Here is a 17,252-nt window from a genome sequence, read left to right as displayed (position 1 = left end):
TAATTTTCTTCATATATATGAAAATCTGTGGACTATCATACAAATATTAAACTCCCTTAAATGATGCTACAGTTAATGGCAGATACTTGAATATTTAAAGTAGAAAGGAACAACTTACCTTGAATTTCTCCCTGGGGATCTTTGTAATACCACTTCTGCATTGCTTCATGTAATATGGGAACTGACACTCCTTTAGCTCTGTGCTCTTGTAGCTTTGATGCCAGTCTCTCATCATCTAGTGCACTATCTTGGAGATAAGCCACCATCTTCTCAGCTTGCTAGTAAGGGAAAAACAGAAACAGAGAAAATAAATGATGTTAAATTAAAACACATACACTATGTAGTAAAAATGCCCATCCTTTCTGGATTACCTGACCTACAAAAAAGACACTATACAATGAACAAAGTAGGCTAAAACTTAATCTGAAATGCCATGAAACAGGTGCCCCTCAAAGAGGGAGCTAAGGCTCAAGAACATTAAATCTTGCTCAACATCTCAAAATTAAACCAACTGAAATAAAAAAACAAATGATACAAACGAAAACCCAAGCTTCTAATTAATACACTAGGTTTTAAATTAGTAAGTCGCTGGTCAATTCTAAAATGGATAGACTAAACCTATAAAAAACAAGGGTATTATGGAACAAAAGGTTCAATTTTTTGAACATGTAAAATCTTTTACATGTTTAAACCAACATACTATTCTCCTTCTTTTCTTCTAATCATTCCATGCTCAAAAGGAAATTCTTTTGTAGAAAAGCAAATTATAATTTACATATAAAATGTACACACAATCTTAGGGAAATGGAGGGAGGTAACTGTTACTATCCTGAAATTTTTTAACCATTCCCTCTGTTATACTCCAGGCAAAAAACACAGAAGGCAGTGACCATCCACAGCTGCTTGTATCCACCATCTTTGGCATTCCATTAATGTTCAAAAAGAAAAAAGAAAAGTAAACAGCTAAGGGCAACCTCCAAAGAGCAAAAAATAACCTAATATGATGACTGCTACATAGCAGAAAATTAAAAGCATGAAATGATTTGAAAGGCAATTATTCATATAAATAAATACTAAATAAGCAAGCAACTTTTCCAGCAGTTAAAATCAAATGTGCACAATCTATTGAATTACATGTTTACATTTAAGCCTTTTATAGCAATTTGAAAGGAGATAAAAAAGTAACATGAACTATACCTGCTCCAAGTGTTTGAGACCCTCTTCATCATCTGGCTCTGTGGAAACACTGCCCATACCAGGAGCACCAATGACTGGTGTCTCACCTGGCCGCAGGGCAGGACTGGGATCAGGAACAGGAGGTGGAAGTATGAGAAGAGGAGCAGCTGTGTCCGGAGGGAGCTGTGTCAGGGGCTGCTGTATATCTGTAACCATTTCTAGAGGAAAAGAAGTGAGACTGTAGAAAATCCTTGGAAATATAGTCTCTTGGGAAGGTTAACTGCATTATTAAGTTGGGAAGCTGGCTAACTGGGCCCAACAGAAATGTGAACCCTATCATGAACACTGAAGCTACTTCTTATGGAGAAGTGTAGCATTCCTCCTGAGAACACCAGAATTACTACCACAGGATGACAAAAGTCAGGGTTACATTTTTTTTTAGGTTCTTCTACGTGATGCTGACCTGTGTGTGGTACTACAGAATCTACTCAATAGTAATAGGTGGATCTCTCAGCATCAATCAGTCTAGGGGCTGGTGAGATAGCTCAGTGGCACAAGCACCTTCTTTGCAAGCACAAGGTCCTGAGTTCAATTCCCAGTATCAAAAAAAAAAAAGCAAAATAGTCTAATATTTTCTTTGCAACATGTCTCTAAACAGTTATTGAAGAACCCAAATTTTCTCAAAGACATGTCACAACTCAACAAAGCATTCATTGAAAATATCTGCAAGAATTTCACTAAGTCCCTATTTTATTTTTTTTTTTGAAGGCTTCAATTTTTATTTATTTATTTATTTATTTTTATTTTAAGTCCCTATTTTAGGTCACAATAAATATAATTCAGTACGTTATATGTTTTATTTAGGAGTCTATCAGCATAGAATAGGATGTTCTCCGCAGTAAGAATAAAAATTGCAAAGGTAGTTCCTATTAGTTTCTAGTAGTTTTAACCTAATATGCAGGCTCTTGAAGAGGAGAGGAGGGGAGCTAGTCCTGTTCAGAAAAACAGGACTAGGGGCAGGCGAGATAGCTCAGTAGTCTAAAGTGCCTGCTTAGGCAAGTATGCAGGGACCTCGGTTCGATCCCCAGCACCACATGCCATGCCAGCCCCGTCCACAGGGTGGGCTGAGCTGCCCATAAAAAAAAAGAAAAAGAAAGAAAGAAAGGAAACATTTTGAGGGCCAGGGAGATGGCTCAGTGGAATAAGCGTTTTCCTGGCAAGCGCAAGGGCCTGAAAAAAGAGGTGCAAGAAAAACAGGACTAGTTCAGTATGTACAAAGCCCTGAGTTCAATCCTTAGCTCAGAAGAGCAGAGCACAGGACAGAAGAGGAGAGGATATGGAAGCAACCAGAAACAAATGAAGCTGCTGTTTTGAAACCTTGTTTGCTCAATTACAAATAGGTTCTCCAAATCCCTGTGCCTCTCTTTGCTGAATTACTGAAATGGACAGCTAATACATGCTGTTTCTAGTTCTCTGCCACCCATCCATACTACAATGTGATTTCTGCTCCCTACTTTTCCATACAGCTGCTCTCACAAAGACAGCGACACAAAGCTGCTAAACTCAGAAGACTTTTCCTACTTTTCCTATCTAGTCTCTTTGCACATCTGATGTTACCATGCCAGTTCTATGCTGACTTGTTCTCTTATTCAGTTTCCATGCACTCTACTCTCCTGACTCTACTTGTGTAACTGAAGATTTTTTTCTGGTTCTCTTCCTCTATCTAGCTTAAAACTAGGAATTACCCAAAGGTTCTATTCTCAATTCACTTTTCTTCTCCCTCGACCCAAGTGTTGATAAAATTCTTATTCTTCTCTTGCCTTAAACTATTCTCTCATTCACACAATGCTCCGGTTATTCCTACTTCTCATTAACACTTTGGAGCCAATTTCAAAACTGAAATTTATTCTCTTCTCTCAAATGTGCCCTTCAATTTTTACTCTCTTTTCTATGAATGGTACCATAATCCTCTCAGGTCCCTCAATCATCTTTGACTTTTCTCTCAATGAATTGAGTCTTGTTAATTTTGAATCTGAAATCTTATCTGCTACTACCTCACTTTACAGATGCACTGCTCAGGAATTTTATAGGTCACAGTCGTCACAAGAAGTGCTGATACACACAGCCATCAATCACAGTTTCTACTGTGTTTCCCACAGCCTCCTTTACACACCTCAGACCATAGCAAAGTAAAAATAAAAGGTGATTCCTGACCATACTTCAATCTATTCCACATCCTCACTTTAGCTTTCATTGATCCATGGTACTGCAAAGCCCTCTCCGAATTCAACTAACTGCACCTACACCTTCAAATTCCACTTATTACTCTTAAGATATGTTCAAAAATAACCAGCTTCCTAAAGTGTTCCAAGAGTCTACCAATAGTGGGATCCTATCATTTTACTGTCCTGGGTTACTGATACACATAAAACTTAATTCCCTAGAGACTATAAATCTGGAATGTTAACTAATGCCCATCTATGAAGATTCTCTGGACTCAATCCTAAAATCTCCCAGCATAAGAGACCTATAGGCACATCCATTCAAGAAAGTAAACTACAGGGCTGGTGAGATGGCTCAGTGGTCTAAAGCACCTACTTAAAACAAGCTAAGCAAAAGCACAGCGACCACGGTTCAATCCCCAGCACCACATGCCAGCCCGCCCCGCCCCCTGGTGGGCTGAGCTGGCCACACACACACACACACACACACACACACACACAATAAATAAATAAATAAATAAAAAAAAAAAAAAAGAAAGTAAACTACAAATAATTCTGGGGCAACAACTCAGAAACAACTTCTATGATTCAAAAGGGTACAGGTGCTACAGCACTTGATATGGACAGACTGGACAGATTCAAATACTTTTTTTTTTTTTTTTTTTTTTTTTTTGCGGTACCAGGGTTTGAACTCAAGACCTTGAGCTTGCCGGGCAGGTACTTAAGTCGCTGAGCTATATCCCCAGCCCTAAAATACCTTTTAAATTCATTTTATCAGTAGTTTTCAAGTAGAAAAAAAGCTAAAAAGAAAGTCTTGGTTGAAACTCTCAATACATCTTTATAAAATTGTGACATTGTATAAAAAACAATACTAGTTGGTCAAGAAACAGGAAAAAACAATTTAAGAAAGAGAAATTCAGGAACACAGAACATGGCAGCAATCAGGACCAAAGGCTGGTGAGTGAGAGAGGGAGAAGGATGGCTAGGGCTAAAGCTGCAGAGGAAAGCTGCACTCAATCATGCTCAGTCATTCAACTTTCATGAATAGCTCTAATAGCTCTTCAACATCAGACATTATGTGCTAATATTTTTTAACATATACATATGGAAATGAACAGTGATACTGCCTAAAAAAGTATATGAGCAGTAACACTAGAGAACATGCTACAACCTTATTTTCTAGCAAAGGTGATGGACTTTCAGTTCTTCCATGTATTCTTTTTGGAACAACAACAATTTGATTTGATACAAAGTATGCAAATAACCATTTGAAGAAAGGAAGGTTCTCTGCCTGGGAACCAAACCAATGCAGAGGACCATAAGCCCACTTGCAAGATTCTAACTCCATTTGGATGTATTCTAAGATGAAAACATGTGAGAGAAGCATTGATTGACTAGGTTTACTAGAAAAATGATCTATCCCAATAATTCATCCCTACCAGTAGTTCTGAACAAAATCAGAAGCTCAGCATATTGGCGATCACTGTTGCCACATAATCTTACTGCTCGTCCACATTCACGAATACATACATACCCTCCGCTCTATTAGGGACCTTGGATGATAGAACACTTTCCACACGATTCTCCTCTTCAACTTTTTCCATGTGGTCAGTCTGGGATTCATCTTTTCTTTCAAACTGTGATGCTTCGTGAGGCTGATGGTCTGAAGGAGTACCTGGTCTAGCAGATGATGATGAAGTATGGGGTATTTCCTCACTTGTTTCTGCAACACAAAATAATCAAATGAACTTAAGGTTCTGGAGGAGGAAGAGAAAAAAGGTAAAAGACATAAATGGACCTTACCAACTCGTACTCTACCTGTTTTCTCCCCCTCTTTCTTATTTGTCTTATCAGGTTCTTTAGCCTCTTCATTATGGCTACCCTCAGAATCAGAACACTCTTCCCCTTCCTCCACAGGTCGGAAGTCCATCTCCTGCTCTTCAGGAATAGGTTCTTTCTGTACTTTCTACAGCAAGAAAATAAAACCAAAAGTCAACAGCATATTTGGCTTTGGTATAAGGTTAGTGCCTGTCATGACATTTAAAATAAATCTCTTACTTTAAGAAAGAGAAATGCTCCAGATGAATCAAATGTGCCCATTTCTTCTTCAGCATCCTCCAAGCACCACTCAGGCAAGCTATCCCTGTCATCATCCAAGCTCCCACTGCCAGAGCGCACCCTTCGGTAGCTCCGCTCATCATCCCGATCTCGAAAGTCAAACTCAAACCTCCGGCGTCTTTCCATGTGTTCCCGCCAGCCTGCAGAACGAGGGCCATCTGAGATGAGGAGGAGGAGGACACAAACCTTAGAAAAGCTTTATGACCCAGTATTTGAAAAATAACATGGACAGGAAATAGAGCAGAAAAGTATGACTGACATTTAAATCAAATGCATCAACCTACTGAAGAGAAAAAAATATTAAGTGAATGAAGTTCAGAGCTCAGAGTTTATATAATCACTACTAAGTGACAGTGGTGCTTACATTCATCAAGTACTGGGCTACACAACATACTCTAAAAGCTTTAGGTGATAAATTTAAAACAAAGTACCCTGAAAGGCCACCCCACCAGAACTATGCACTTTTAATAAGCTTTAGGTATCCGATTAATGCTGATATAGCCACTCATGTGGCCTACTCCTAGCTGAGACTGACAGTGCTGGGTATCTTTCCACACTGAAGTTTATGCCTTTTCTGTTGCAGATCTTAAAGCATTCTTTCTTCCATGAAATCATTCCTTATGGATAACACCAGCTCCCCGTGTCACTTTATAGTATCAAATTCATCACGCCTACTTACTAAAGCCAACTTCTCATTTGTAATTTTGACTAACAAAATCCCATGGATCTACAGCACTAACAGATTATGTTACAGAGATTTCTATACGGCCTAGTATCCTAATTTTATGTTAGGAGGAAATTAAAACTTGGACAGAAGAAACAGGAACAATGGCAAAGTAGAAGTAAAAATGAACTCTGCATTCTCTGCTGCTTTTCCACAATCATATGTGGAATCATGGTCTCTTTCCCCCTTTTTCCTCCCCCAGTACTGGGATGGAACACAGAACCTGATACATACTGGGCGAGTACTCTATCACTGAGCCATGTCCCCAGCCCTCTTCCTTTTTATCATCTCTTAATACCCGCTAGGCAGTTTTTATTTCCATATGACATCCTCCTGGGACATTGCTAAGTCTACTCCAGCATACTATATATTGCATCTACCTTCCAAAAGAAAAATATTACCTAAGAACAAGGATCCTTCTTAAAAGGAATGAGAATTTTTCTATTCTTGATTGCTTACTCTGAGTGGTACACAGAAGAAACAAGGCCAAAATGAAATCTTGTAACTGAGCCTAATTTGCCAGAATCAGTGATCTAAAAACTCAGAAGTACAAAACAAAAGGTAAAGTATTAAGATGATAAACACAGGAAGTAACATGTAAGGCACACAAAAAATTTATTCCCATACTCCTCAGCTCTACTTAGAACAACACTACTGATTACCTTCTATGGGAACTATGGAATTTTATACCTAGATTGCTAAAGTGTAAACCTAGAGTCATTATTCAAAAGGAGTCTTCAAGATCAAATGTTGAATTCCACAGTCCTGTCTACTACTATCATTTCTAAGCAGTCTAAGTATGCACGGTGATAGGAATCTATCCTTCTAGGCACCTGGCTCGTGTTCCCTCTTACTGAGTTTCCTAAGTTCAGCCCGAGAGTAGATGGCTCCCTGTTCACCACGCCCTCAACTTCAACTATATCCAGCTGCAAACCCTACTTTAATAAAACAACATCATGTAATTCTATTGTTTTCTTAACAACAGCTAATAAAATTTTAAAACTTTACTAAGGTTGATCTTTATGGGTCTTTCATCTGAGCTTAAGATGTATACTATTTTCATAAAATCAGCCAAAAATCTATATTTACATTTAAAATATTTAAACTATATTTAATTTATTTATATTTTAAATAAATTTAAAATACATTTAAAATATTACTCAATTTCTAATAGATAGGGGCCAGGGAGATGGCTCAGTGGAATAAGCACTCCCCTGGCAAACGCAAGGACCTGGTTCAATCCCCGGTTCCGCAAAAAAAAAAAAAAGAAAGAAAAAGCAATCAGTCTCAGCATGCTGTGGTTTGATCCCCAGATCCTCAGGCCTTACCACACCTGCCCTAAGGCATTCTGAGCAGACCAAAAAAAAAAAAAAAAATTCTAATAGATAAACTATAAGAAATGTTAGTAGCCTGCAACAACTGCTATAATCAGACTAAGTTTCGGTTCCACAAAAAAAAAAAAAAAAAAAAAGAGTAGGAAAAGGGAATCCAGATGAATGAAAGATTATAGGATTCTAAGCAAGAGCTGAGAAACAATGAAAATTAGCACACTGGGTCAGGAAGACAGAGAGAAATCAGACTAAGTTTTAAAGTTCTGGCTAAAAAAGTAAATGGTATTTCTTTTGAATGTATTGGTAGTAGGTTTTTCTGAACTCTATACTTCACCCTCCTCCCCAAAAATGTCTCTTAAAAATATGTGGATGGATGGCCAGGCATTGTGGCACATGTCTATAATTCCAGCACTCAGGAGACTGAGGCAGGATCCAGGATTCCTATGAGTTCAAGGTCAGCCTGAACTACACAGTAAAACCCTGTCTCAAAAAAGACAAAAACAGAGTTCTGAGTTTATGGTCAGACAGAACTGCATAGCAAGATACTGTCCTTAGTTTAAAAAAAAAAAAAAAAAATGATCTGGTTGAAAAAAAGACAATAATAGAACCATACTCTAAATTGTGAAGGCAATATTAAAATTTTACTTAACTACCCTTGATAAAATCAACATCAGACATTTGAGGTCAGAAACAATGCTCATCTTCCAAAACATTCACCTTCTTTGTTTTTGACCAGCTGGGCTCTCTCTTCTCTCTCAACCCAGATCCTGTCCATTCTTCACTAAATTCTTGTTAGGAACATAGTCTATACACCATTCAGCTTGCACTCAAGCTCAGCACAAAATGTCCCAATACCTTGAAGAAGACTGTACCATTTGGTTGCCCAGGACACAGCCTGATGAGAGCTGCCAGGATCCTGTGATGTAAACAATGCCCGGGACTGACAGAAAGCCCGCCCAAGAGGCAACATGAAAAGCTGATACATAAAAGGATCATAACTCTACTGCAGAGTAACTTCACCGTGTTTCTACCTACCCACAAGTCCATAAAACACTCTATACCTGTTAAGATGTTCACTCAGATGTAGCCTATCTTTGCTAATAAATATTTTTAAAAGTACAAGCTATTTACAATATTACAATTCCCTCTATTAAAGGCAAGCTCCTTTGGCATGTGGCTGTTGATAACATTATGATGCACATGAAATGCAAAGGCTCTGGACTCTGTACACTCAAAGTTCTGCATGACCCCACAGTCCACACCACAGTTGCATCTGATTATCATGAGGTATTGAATCAGCACTTTGGTAGGGGATGAACTTTAACACAAAGCGCCAGTGTCTTTAATTACCAGCATATCTAATGTCCAAGAAGAACAGTTTGAAGCATTCTTAAGAGTCCAACAGAAGAACTTTAAAAACTATTAATCACTACTATTTTCTCTCCTTTTTCTTAAGTCAGAAGGACAAAAGCATGAACTTGTGATTATGTGTCTGACCATGGTTTAAAGTTTATTCTTCAAGTAAGCATAAATCACAGCTTTAAAAAGAAAACCAAGAAAAAATAAATCTTTTATTTGGAAAAATACCCACTTGTAAAGAAGACACATATTCCAAGTGTAAAATTTATACATTTCTAAGTTTTCTCCCCTCAACACTCTCTCACTATAAATTTTAAAGAGTGCTAAGATTAAAAGATTAAGCACTACACAAATCTGAATGAAACCCTCTCTTTTGCAGTTGCAGGCAGGTGTTTTCCATTAAACTATACTCTTTGCCCCAGGGAAACAAAAGTGATTTCAATCAACTGAATAGGTATGTCGGAGAGTTTTTAATGCTGAAATTTCTTTGTAGTAGAAAGGCTGAGAAATGTGGCATAAATGACTTCCCTTTACTTTTTAAAAACTAGTTTACCCTTTTCACTTAATCCCAATCACTGGTGTGCCATTTCTATGCACATCATACTCCACTCTAAATAAATCTTTTGATAAACTTTTTTTTTCCTGATAAATCTTTCTCATTCCTCTTTTAAAAAAACATCCCTAACACATTCATCAAATTTTTAGTCCCTTTGCACTTTTATATAACAAAATTCTTACCAGGACTGTGAGGCCGCCACCTCTCTCCATCCCTTCTTGACCCAGCTAGTCGCCAACCTCCATCTTCATCTTCTCCATTTTGTTCCTCTCTAAAGATTCGCCAATTTTCACTTTCTGATCGTATAAATTCATGCTTTCTCCCCACTGATGTTGGTCCACTTTCCTCAAAATTTGGTCTCCCTATAAACAAAATAAGAAAATACAGGGTTTTTTACATGTGCCCTTGCTAGTAAAAATTTTGAAAAACAAACCTGACAGTTCAAATCAAACTTTCTAGAAGAATAAGCCAATTTAATGTTCAAAATGTATCAATAAAATAACTGAAAAATATATATATATAATTTTTCTTAAAACTAAAGGTTCATAAATTGGGCAATTATATAATTATACGACCTGCAGACTTAGGCTTATTCTGCAGAAGTTAATCATTAGTAGTTTATTAAAAGGTCTTCAAGAAAAAAAAGCCTTCAAAACAGTCTATAGGTACACCTACCATGCATACACACACACACACAAACACTACCCTCCTGATGCTGTGCATGCCATTTTGTAGTTGTGTTTTGTCACCTAACAGTATATTTTGTCAATTCTTTCTTGCCTGTACATACTTTTTTATAGTGCATTTTTTATTATACAATATTGTTTATCCTGTACTAGTAATTTTGACTAAACAGAAAATTGGTAATTTCAACGTCTTTTACACCTCAACAGATTGCAAATTGAAAAACAGAGATTGTGTGTTATCATTTTTCATTTATTCTAGCATCTAGTATATCACAGGCAAACAACAAATTGCTTTTGAACAAAATTTAAAGCTAACCTAAGAAAAGAGCCTGGTATATGCCAAGCAAACTAAATAGGATAATTCTAAATTATATAAACATTATTTAATTACCATCACTCATATGCTAACATGTAAATTCCTAACACTGTATCTCAAAATGAAGTACTTCAAAATCCAAAACATACACTGATAACCTTGGTCTATAAGACAGTTTCCAATACTTTTTAATTTAGTCATACTAAAAGTGTTACTTGAACAATGTAATCTAATAATAAGGAAATTCTATTTTCTTGTCATCCTCTTACATGCCATTTTATACACAGTAAAGAATCAATGTCTTGTGTGCCTGTAAGTCAGACTGTACTATTCAATTAAAGAATACAGTACCTTAGGAAGGAGGATTATCTGCTGTGAAAATATGACCTGCCTTCTCATTGTGATCAGCAGTCTCTAAGAGTCCCCAACAACCCCTGCTGGCTTGTCTCTGGTAATACTCTCCCAAGTGAGGGCTGGACTGACTCCTAACAAACAGAATACACCTTAAGTGATGAAATGCCATCTCTGATCCTAAGTTTTTAAAAACCTGTAGCTTCAATCCTGGACATGTTCTCCAAAAGTGAGGTGCCATATGGTGCAATGCCCTGTGGAGAAGCTTACCCAGTAAAGAACTAAGGCTTGCTATCAGAAAAGTGAGAAGTGGATCCAACCCCAGGAGAGGCTCTATAGGACAGCCCAGCAGGTGGACACTAACCACTGCCACAGATCTGAGCCAGAACCCCTTAGCTAATAAACTAGGGCTATTCTTGGATTCCTTGCCCAGAGAGAGTGAAACTGTGGTGTTGTTACCAGCCACTAAGGTTTGGGGTGGTTTGTAACAACCATAAATAATAAAAATACATCTTTTTTTTCTCATTTTCTAGCTGACAACATTGAAACTCAAATTTTTTTTTTTTGAGAGAGAGAATTGTCCAAAGTTACACATCACTTTATGAACAGCATAGATGGGATTCAAATGTTAATCTTCTGACCATTCAACATATTTATAGCACGTGAATGCCAGTTCTATGGATCTGAATGCAAGCATATTCCAGGCCTGTCCTGCTTAGAGTAAGAGCAAACAATCCACTTTCACAAAGCAGCACTTTCATTATGAATTAACGAAAAATTTAATTATTCTTACAAAGAGAATTTAAAACAAATTAAGTCCTAAAGTATATAAATTAGAAAACAGTAGAGAATAACTTCTACAATGTAATCAGTCAACCATAAATATTTGTGAGGTAGTGAGCTCAGTCTTAAAACATCCAGTGCTAATCACATGCTGGATAGGCTAGTGGAACCAACAATTTTTATCATCTACTTCTACATCAACCCTTTGAAAAAGTCATCAGTGTACCCTGTTATTAGGGCTTGGGAAGAAAGTCCAATGGCAGAGCATTTCCCTATCATGTGTGAAGCCTTAAATTTAATCCCTAATATGACAGGGGTGGGGGATGTAAATGATCACTCTCTCTAGCATGATAAAATATTAATAGTTTTACTAGCCAGGTGTGGTGGTGCATGCTCATAATACCAGCACTCCGGAGGCTGAAGCTGGAGGATTTCTGTGAGTTTGAGGCCCTCTTGGGCTACAAAGTGAGTTAAAAGCTAGCTTGAACTCCATAGTGAAACCCTGTCTCAAAAAGGTAAAAAAAAAAAGGTCCAGGGAGATAGCTCAGCAGCTTAAGCACCTGCCTGGCAAGCGCAAGATCCTGAGTTTGAACCCTAGTATCCTCCCCCAAAATAATAATAATAATAATAATAATAATAATAAATAAATAAATAAAAAGGTAAAAAAGGGGCTGGGGAGATAGCTCAGTGGCATAAACGTCTGCCTGGCAAGCACAAGGTTCCATGTTCTATCCCCTGTACTGGAAAAATAAGTTTTACTAAATAAAAAATTAAAATAATTAAATTCTAGTAATCCCACAATCTTAAAACTATATACCTATAATTAGCTTTAACTTTTTTTTTTTTTTTTTTTTTTTTTTTTCTTAAGACAATCTCTATGATACCCGGGTTGGCCTCAACTTTCTGGGCTCAAGTGATCTGTGTGCCTCAGCCTTTTAAGTAGCTGAGACTGAGGGTACATATCATCAGGTCTAGAATAACTATGTTTAGATACTTGCAATCCATATGTTTACTACTGTGCAATATTTTTCTTCAATAACAGAAAATACTTCTCTACTACCTATATTCCTAATAATGCAAATAGGTACATACCAATTTACCTTGCTACTATAGCATAAATGTATTAGACACTGTAATTTTTTACCAGTTATAAATATTGAAGCAAGGGGATGGGTATATAGCTCAGTGGCATAAGCACCTGCCTGGCAAGTGCAAGGTCCTAAATTCAATCCCTGGTACTGTACAAACAAACAAACAAAAAAACAAAGCAACAAATACCATGAGTCTGGGTAGAGACACACACCTATAATCCCAGCATTCAGGAGAATGTGGTAGGAGGGTTGTCAGCTGAGCTCAAGGCTAGCCTGGACTGCACAATGAGACCTTGACTCAAAAGTAAGTTCATCAATTAATTAAACTCAACTGCAGCTCTAACGTTGATCAATATACCTTGTGGAGTGAAGACCCATTTCCCCTGTGGGAGAAAGGAATCTGAGGTAAGGTACAGCAGCCTGTGTTTACGTCAACAATAACCTATTCTAACACTGTAGTAAATGAGTTCAAATTTTATTACCAAGTAACTGTTGACAAAATAATTTCTAAACACTGCAATGTATTTTTCAGTTTTCAATTATGATAATTTTTTTTTCCTAGTACTCGGGATCCAACTCATGATGTTGTACTTGCCAGGCAGGCACTTATGTCGCTGAGCTATATCCCCAGCCCCTTAAAATAAATTATTACACTATGATTGCTCTGATAAAGAAAGGAAAACCAACTGGTTTTTCACTTAACAATTATAACAGATTATTATACTATGATTATACTATACTAGATATACAATAAAATATACTACAACTTCTCTGGTAAACAAAGGAAAATCAAAATTATATACAAGAATGTCATATCTCCCACCTCTAAGAGCAAATACTCTCAGAGGTCACTGTCATTTTCCTATCAAAAGAGTGAAAAAGACTCCAAAGAACTTGCAGATGGACTTTGCTCACCTCCTCCTGCTCCCCTTTAAGAAATCTTTCAATGGAAATATAACTCAAAAAAAGTACAAAAATCAATGAAGTACAATTTGCTGAATTTTCACAAAGTAAATAATATGCACTTAACAACCACTTTAGATTAAAAATCTGCAACCTATAATCCCTGCTACTCCTAAGGCTCAAGCACATGGAGTTCAAGTTTGAAGCCATCCTACCCCAACATAACAAGACCATTTCAAAATGAAATTTAAAATAAGAGAAAACAGGAGTCCTCAGAAATCACACACCCTCCCAATTGGCCCTCGCCAAGGTAAATATGATGACGTCTATTCCCAACTATTAGTTCTCTCTCTTTTAAACCTTTATATAAATGGAATAGTCATTCATATCTAGATTATTCTGTCGAACTCATAGACAGCCAATCACACTGCTACAGAGTACAGAGGTATATTCTGCACTGCTATACAGGCTGTCACTGTGTGACCACACCACAAAATCTCACTTTACTGACATAAATTTAGATTGTTACTGCTTTTTGCTATTATGAATGGTCCCTCTTAGATACACATTCTGGTAAGCATATGTTTGCTTTTCTATTTGAAATATATTATACACCTCAGTATGAAATTACTGCGTCATAGCTTGCTCAGCATTTATCATCATTACCAAATGTTTTCCCAAAGAAATGGTACTGCTTTACCATTCGTTTTGCCAAGACCTCTAGCAAACATTAACATGACTATCTCCTCAATAAACAAACACAATTAGACAAATAGGATTAAAAACAAAGACTTAGACTTAGTCCAGAGACATACATGTAAACAAATGATCAGATACATTACAGGTGACATAATGCACTGATATACTTCATCCGACCTTCTTAATAACCACAGGAGATTAAGTTAAACATCGTCACCTCCAATGTTGCTGTGAAGCAAGAGGTGCTTGAAGGGCACATCCCCAAGATGGATCACACCGCTGAGCCACACCAAATCAGAAACAGAACCTACGCATTCAACCTACTAATCTAGGGTTTATTTCTACTACAATGTCCTTAGTAGTTTATTCACAAATCAGGTCTACTGGAACCAGTCCAAAAAAAAAAAAAAAAAAGTACAAAAACTTCAATAGAAAGATGATGATCTAGGATCTAAGTACAACAAGTTCAGGCAGTAGACACGTATGTAGGTATAATTTAGGGACAGAGTTTGTCAATAGTTCTAAAGGGGGAAAAAACTGAATTTATTCCAATCTTCCTGCAGAAATAATTTCAAAACACACACCCCTAAACCAGGTATGGTTACACATACCTGTAATCCCAGCACTAAGAGGCTGAGACAGTAGGATATTGAGTTTGAGGCCAGCCTGGGCTACACAGTGAGTTCAAAGACAGCCTGGATGACATAATGACAGCCTGTCTCAATCAACCAATCAGCAAGCAAGCAAGCAAACTTAACTATTAATTCTTTTATAAACAAAATGATTTAAAAGTAAATTTAAACCATGTATGGTGATATATGCCTATAATCTCAGCACTTTGGGAAGCTACAGCAGAAGGGTCACAAGTTCAAACCTAGCTGGAAAATATAGCAACTTTGGAAAACCCAGTCTCAAAATAAAAAATAAGGTGTGTGAGAGGGGATCGTGTGTGTGTGTGTGTGTGTGTGTGTGTGTGTGTGTGTGTGTATGTAACTCAGTATATATTCCCTGAGCTCACAAGTAATACAAGACAGTAATTTACAAATTCATGCACAAACCTAATATTCCTAACCTACAGTCCATAAATGAGTTCAGGGCTATATATCCCTGAAGTAGAAGCACACTGTAGGGGCCGGGGAGATGGCTCAGTGGAATAAGCGCTTCCCTGGCAAGAGCAAGGGCCTGAGTTCAATCCCCGGTTCAAAAAAAAAAAAAAAAAAAAAAAAAAAAAAAAAAAAAAGACGCACACTGTGAGCCAGGATGGGTTTGTTTTTTTCAATGAAAAAGATCTAAAGCTTTCACCAGTCTTGAAGGTGTCTATGACTTTCAAAAGATACAGTACCACAGACTTAAAATATCTTTTTCTATTCAATATAGGAACTACAACCATTTTCACTACACTACCTATATAATACATTTTACGCTCTTACATTATATAAGTCTGTGAACAAAAGGTGCTAAAAGGGCAGGTGAGATAGCTCAGCAGACTAGGTGCCTGGTTAGGCAAGCACAGGGACCCCTGGCCCTGCCCCTGGGTACCTGAGCTAGCAACAGAGACAGGGCGTAGAGGCACAAACCTGTAATCCCAGCTCTGGGGAGGCTGAAAACAGAAGGATCACTATGAGTCCAAGCTGTGTACTGAGATCCTGTACCAAGTACATTAAAAAAAAAAAAAACCTCAAAATGTGCTAAAATACATAAACAGCATGTCACATATAATGTCTCCTGTGACGATAAATACTTGTCTTTTCCTTTAATGTATTCAATCTACATAGGATTCACCTAAAATTAAACTAAAATGTAATGTTGGTGTTTGCCTGGTCCAACTGAGTGGATTCCTAAGGAGAAAGAGCAGTAAAAGGGCACCTGTGTGCATGTTTGACTCACAGCCAAAAGTGGTGTTTATGGAAAACTTCAGATGGAGCAAGGAGGCATTCAGCCAACAAAATCTACAGCTGTGAGACTTGGGAGTTTACAAATGCCCAATCTCCAAAAGCAAAAGCGGAATTATGGGGCAGACTTTGAAGCTTGTTTATGTGCAAACTTTTGAAACAAGTGACTTTGTATTCCTCCATTCAGATACCTATTCTCAGATCAACGCTAAGAACAGGTCCTAACCAGGAAGAAACACTGAAAGTGAATTCCACCAAGTATTGGTATTTACTGTTCCCTAAAAATTTACTTGTAAATAAAATTCAGGGTGGTTAAGATAGAGAAGTTTAAATTCTTTACCCACACATTTGCAGCCTAAGCATGGAGAGATAACAACCTGCTCTAATGGTTAACAGTCCTTTTTAGGACTGTTCAGCAGTTTCTGGCTAGAGCGGGACAGAAAGCCTCCTCAAGAGGCTGGCATCTGTCCTGTTCTTCGCAGTCCTCATGCTCACTGTCTGCAGGTACACACAGCCAGAAGCTGCCTGACATCTCTGGAGCAGGCTATCATTACCAAGAGCTTAAGCAAGAAGAACTGAAAGAAACAAGATATCTTTGAAAGAAAGCTAAGTACATCACAGAAGAAAGAACCCAAGAGCATTTGCCTCACATGCACAGGATTCTAGATTCAACCTCCAGCGCTACAAAAAGAAAACCAAAAGGTAGAACCAGGAGGAGAATGGAGAAGGCAGAAGGATGGATAGACAGTCAGTATACATATGTATCTCAAATGTTTTGTTTTTCTCAAGAACAATGTAGTATATTTATGTGTTATACAGAGGATTACTAAAACCAGAAAGAAAATCAAATCCCTTTTAGGACTGAAAATTGGATTTCATTAAAATAATTTTTTTTTAAACTTACCTAGTCTTGACACGTGGCTTAACTGTAATTTTTAAATAAAACATAAATCTCTATCAATGAAAAGGTACCAGTCCGGGCACGGTGGCGCGTGCCTGTAATCCCAGCAACTTGGGAGGCAAGAAATCAGGAGGATCACTACTG

General features: G+C 37.5%; 1 protein-coding gene across 1 annotated transcript in view; it reads right to left on the bottom strand.

Moving 5' to 3' along the window:
- Gigyf2 (GRB10 interacting GYF protein 2) overlaps nucleotides 1-17,252 on the bottom strand; it is a 173,696-nt gene that overhangs the window by 54,150 nt on the left and 102,294 nt on the right. The window contains exons 11-16 of the mRNA XM_023722065.1: nucleotides 9,669-9,848; nucleotides 5,457-5,674; nucleotides 5,217-5,364; nucleotides 4,933-5,121; nucleotides 1,198-1,394; nucleotides 119-278 (exon numbers count right to left, since the gene is read on the bottom strand). Of these exons, the coding sequence (XP_023577833.1) occupies nucleotides 119-278; nucleotides 1,198-1,394; nucleotides 4,933-5,121; nucleotides 5,217-5,364; nucleotides 5,457-5,674; nucleotides 9,669-9,848 (1,092 nt within the window). The remainder of the gene's footprint in view (nucleotides 1-118; nucleotides 279-1,197; nucleotides 1,395-4,932; nucleotides 5,122-5,216; nucleotides 5,365-5,456; nucleotides 5,675-9,668; nucleotides 9,849-17,252) is intronic.

This window comes from Octodon degus, unplaced genomic scaffold (genome assembly GCF_000260255.1).
Source record: "Octodon degus isolate 3935 unplaced genomic scaffold, OctDeg1.0 scaffold00089, whole genome shotgun sequence".
Lineage (NCBI taxonomy): Eukaryota > Metazoa > Chordata > Mammalia > Rodentia > Octodontidae > Octodon > Octodon degus.
The sequence above is the reverse complement of the archived record's forward strand: the minus strand, read 5'-3'. Positions and strand labels throughout refer to the sequence as shown.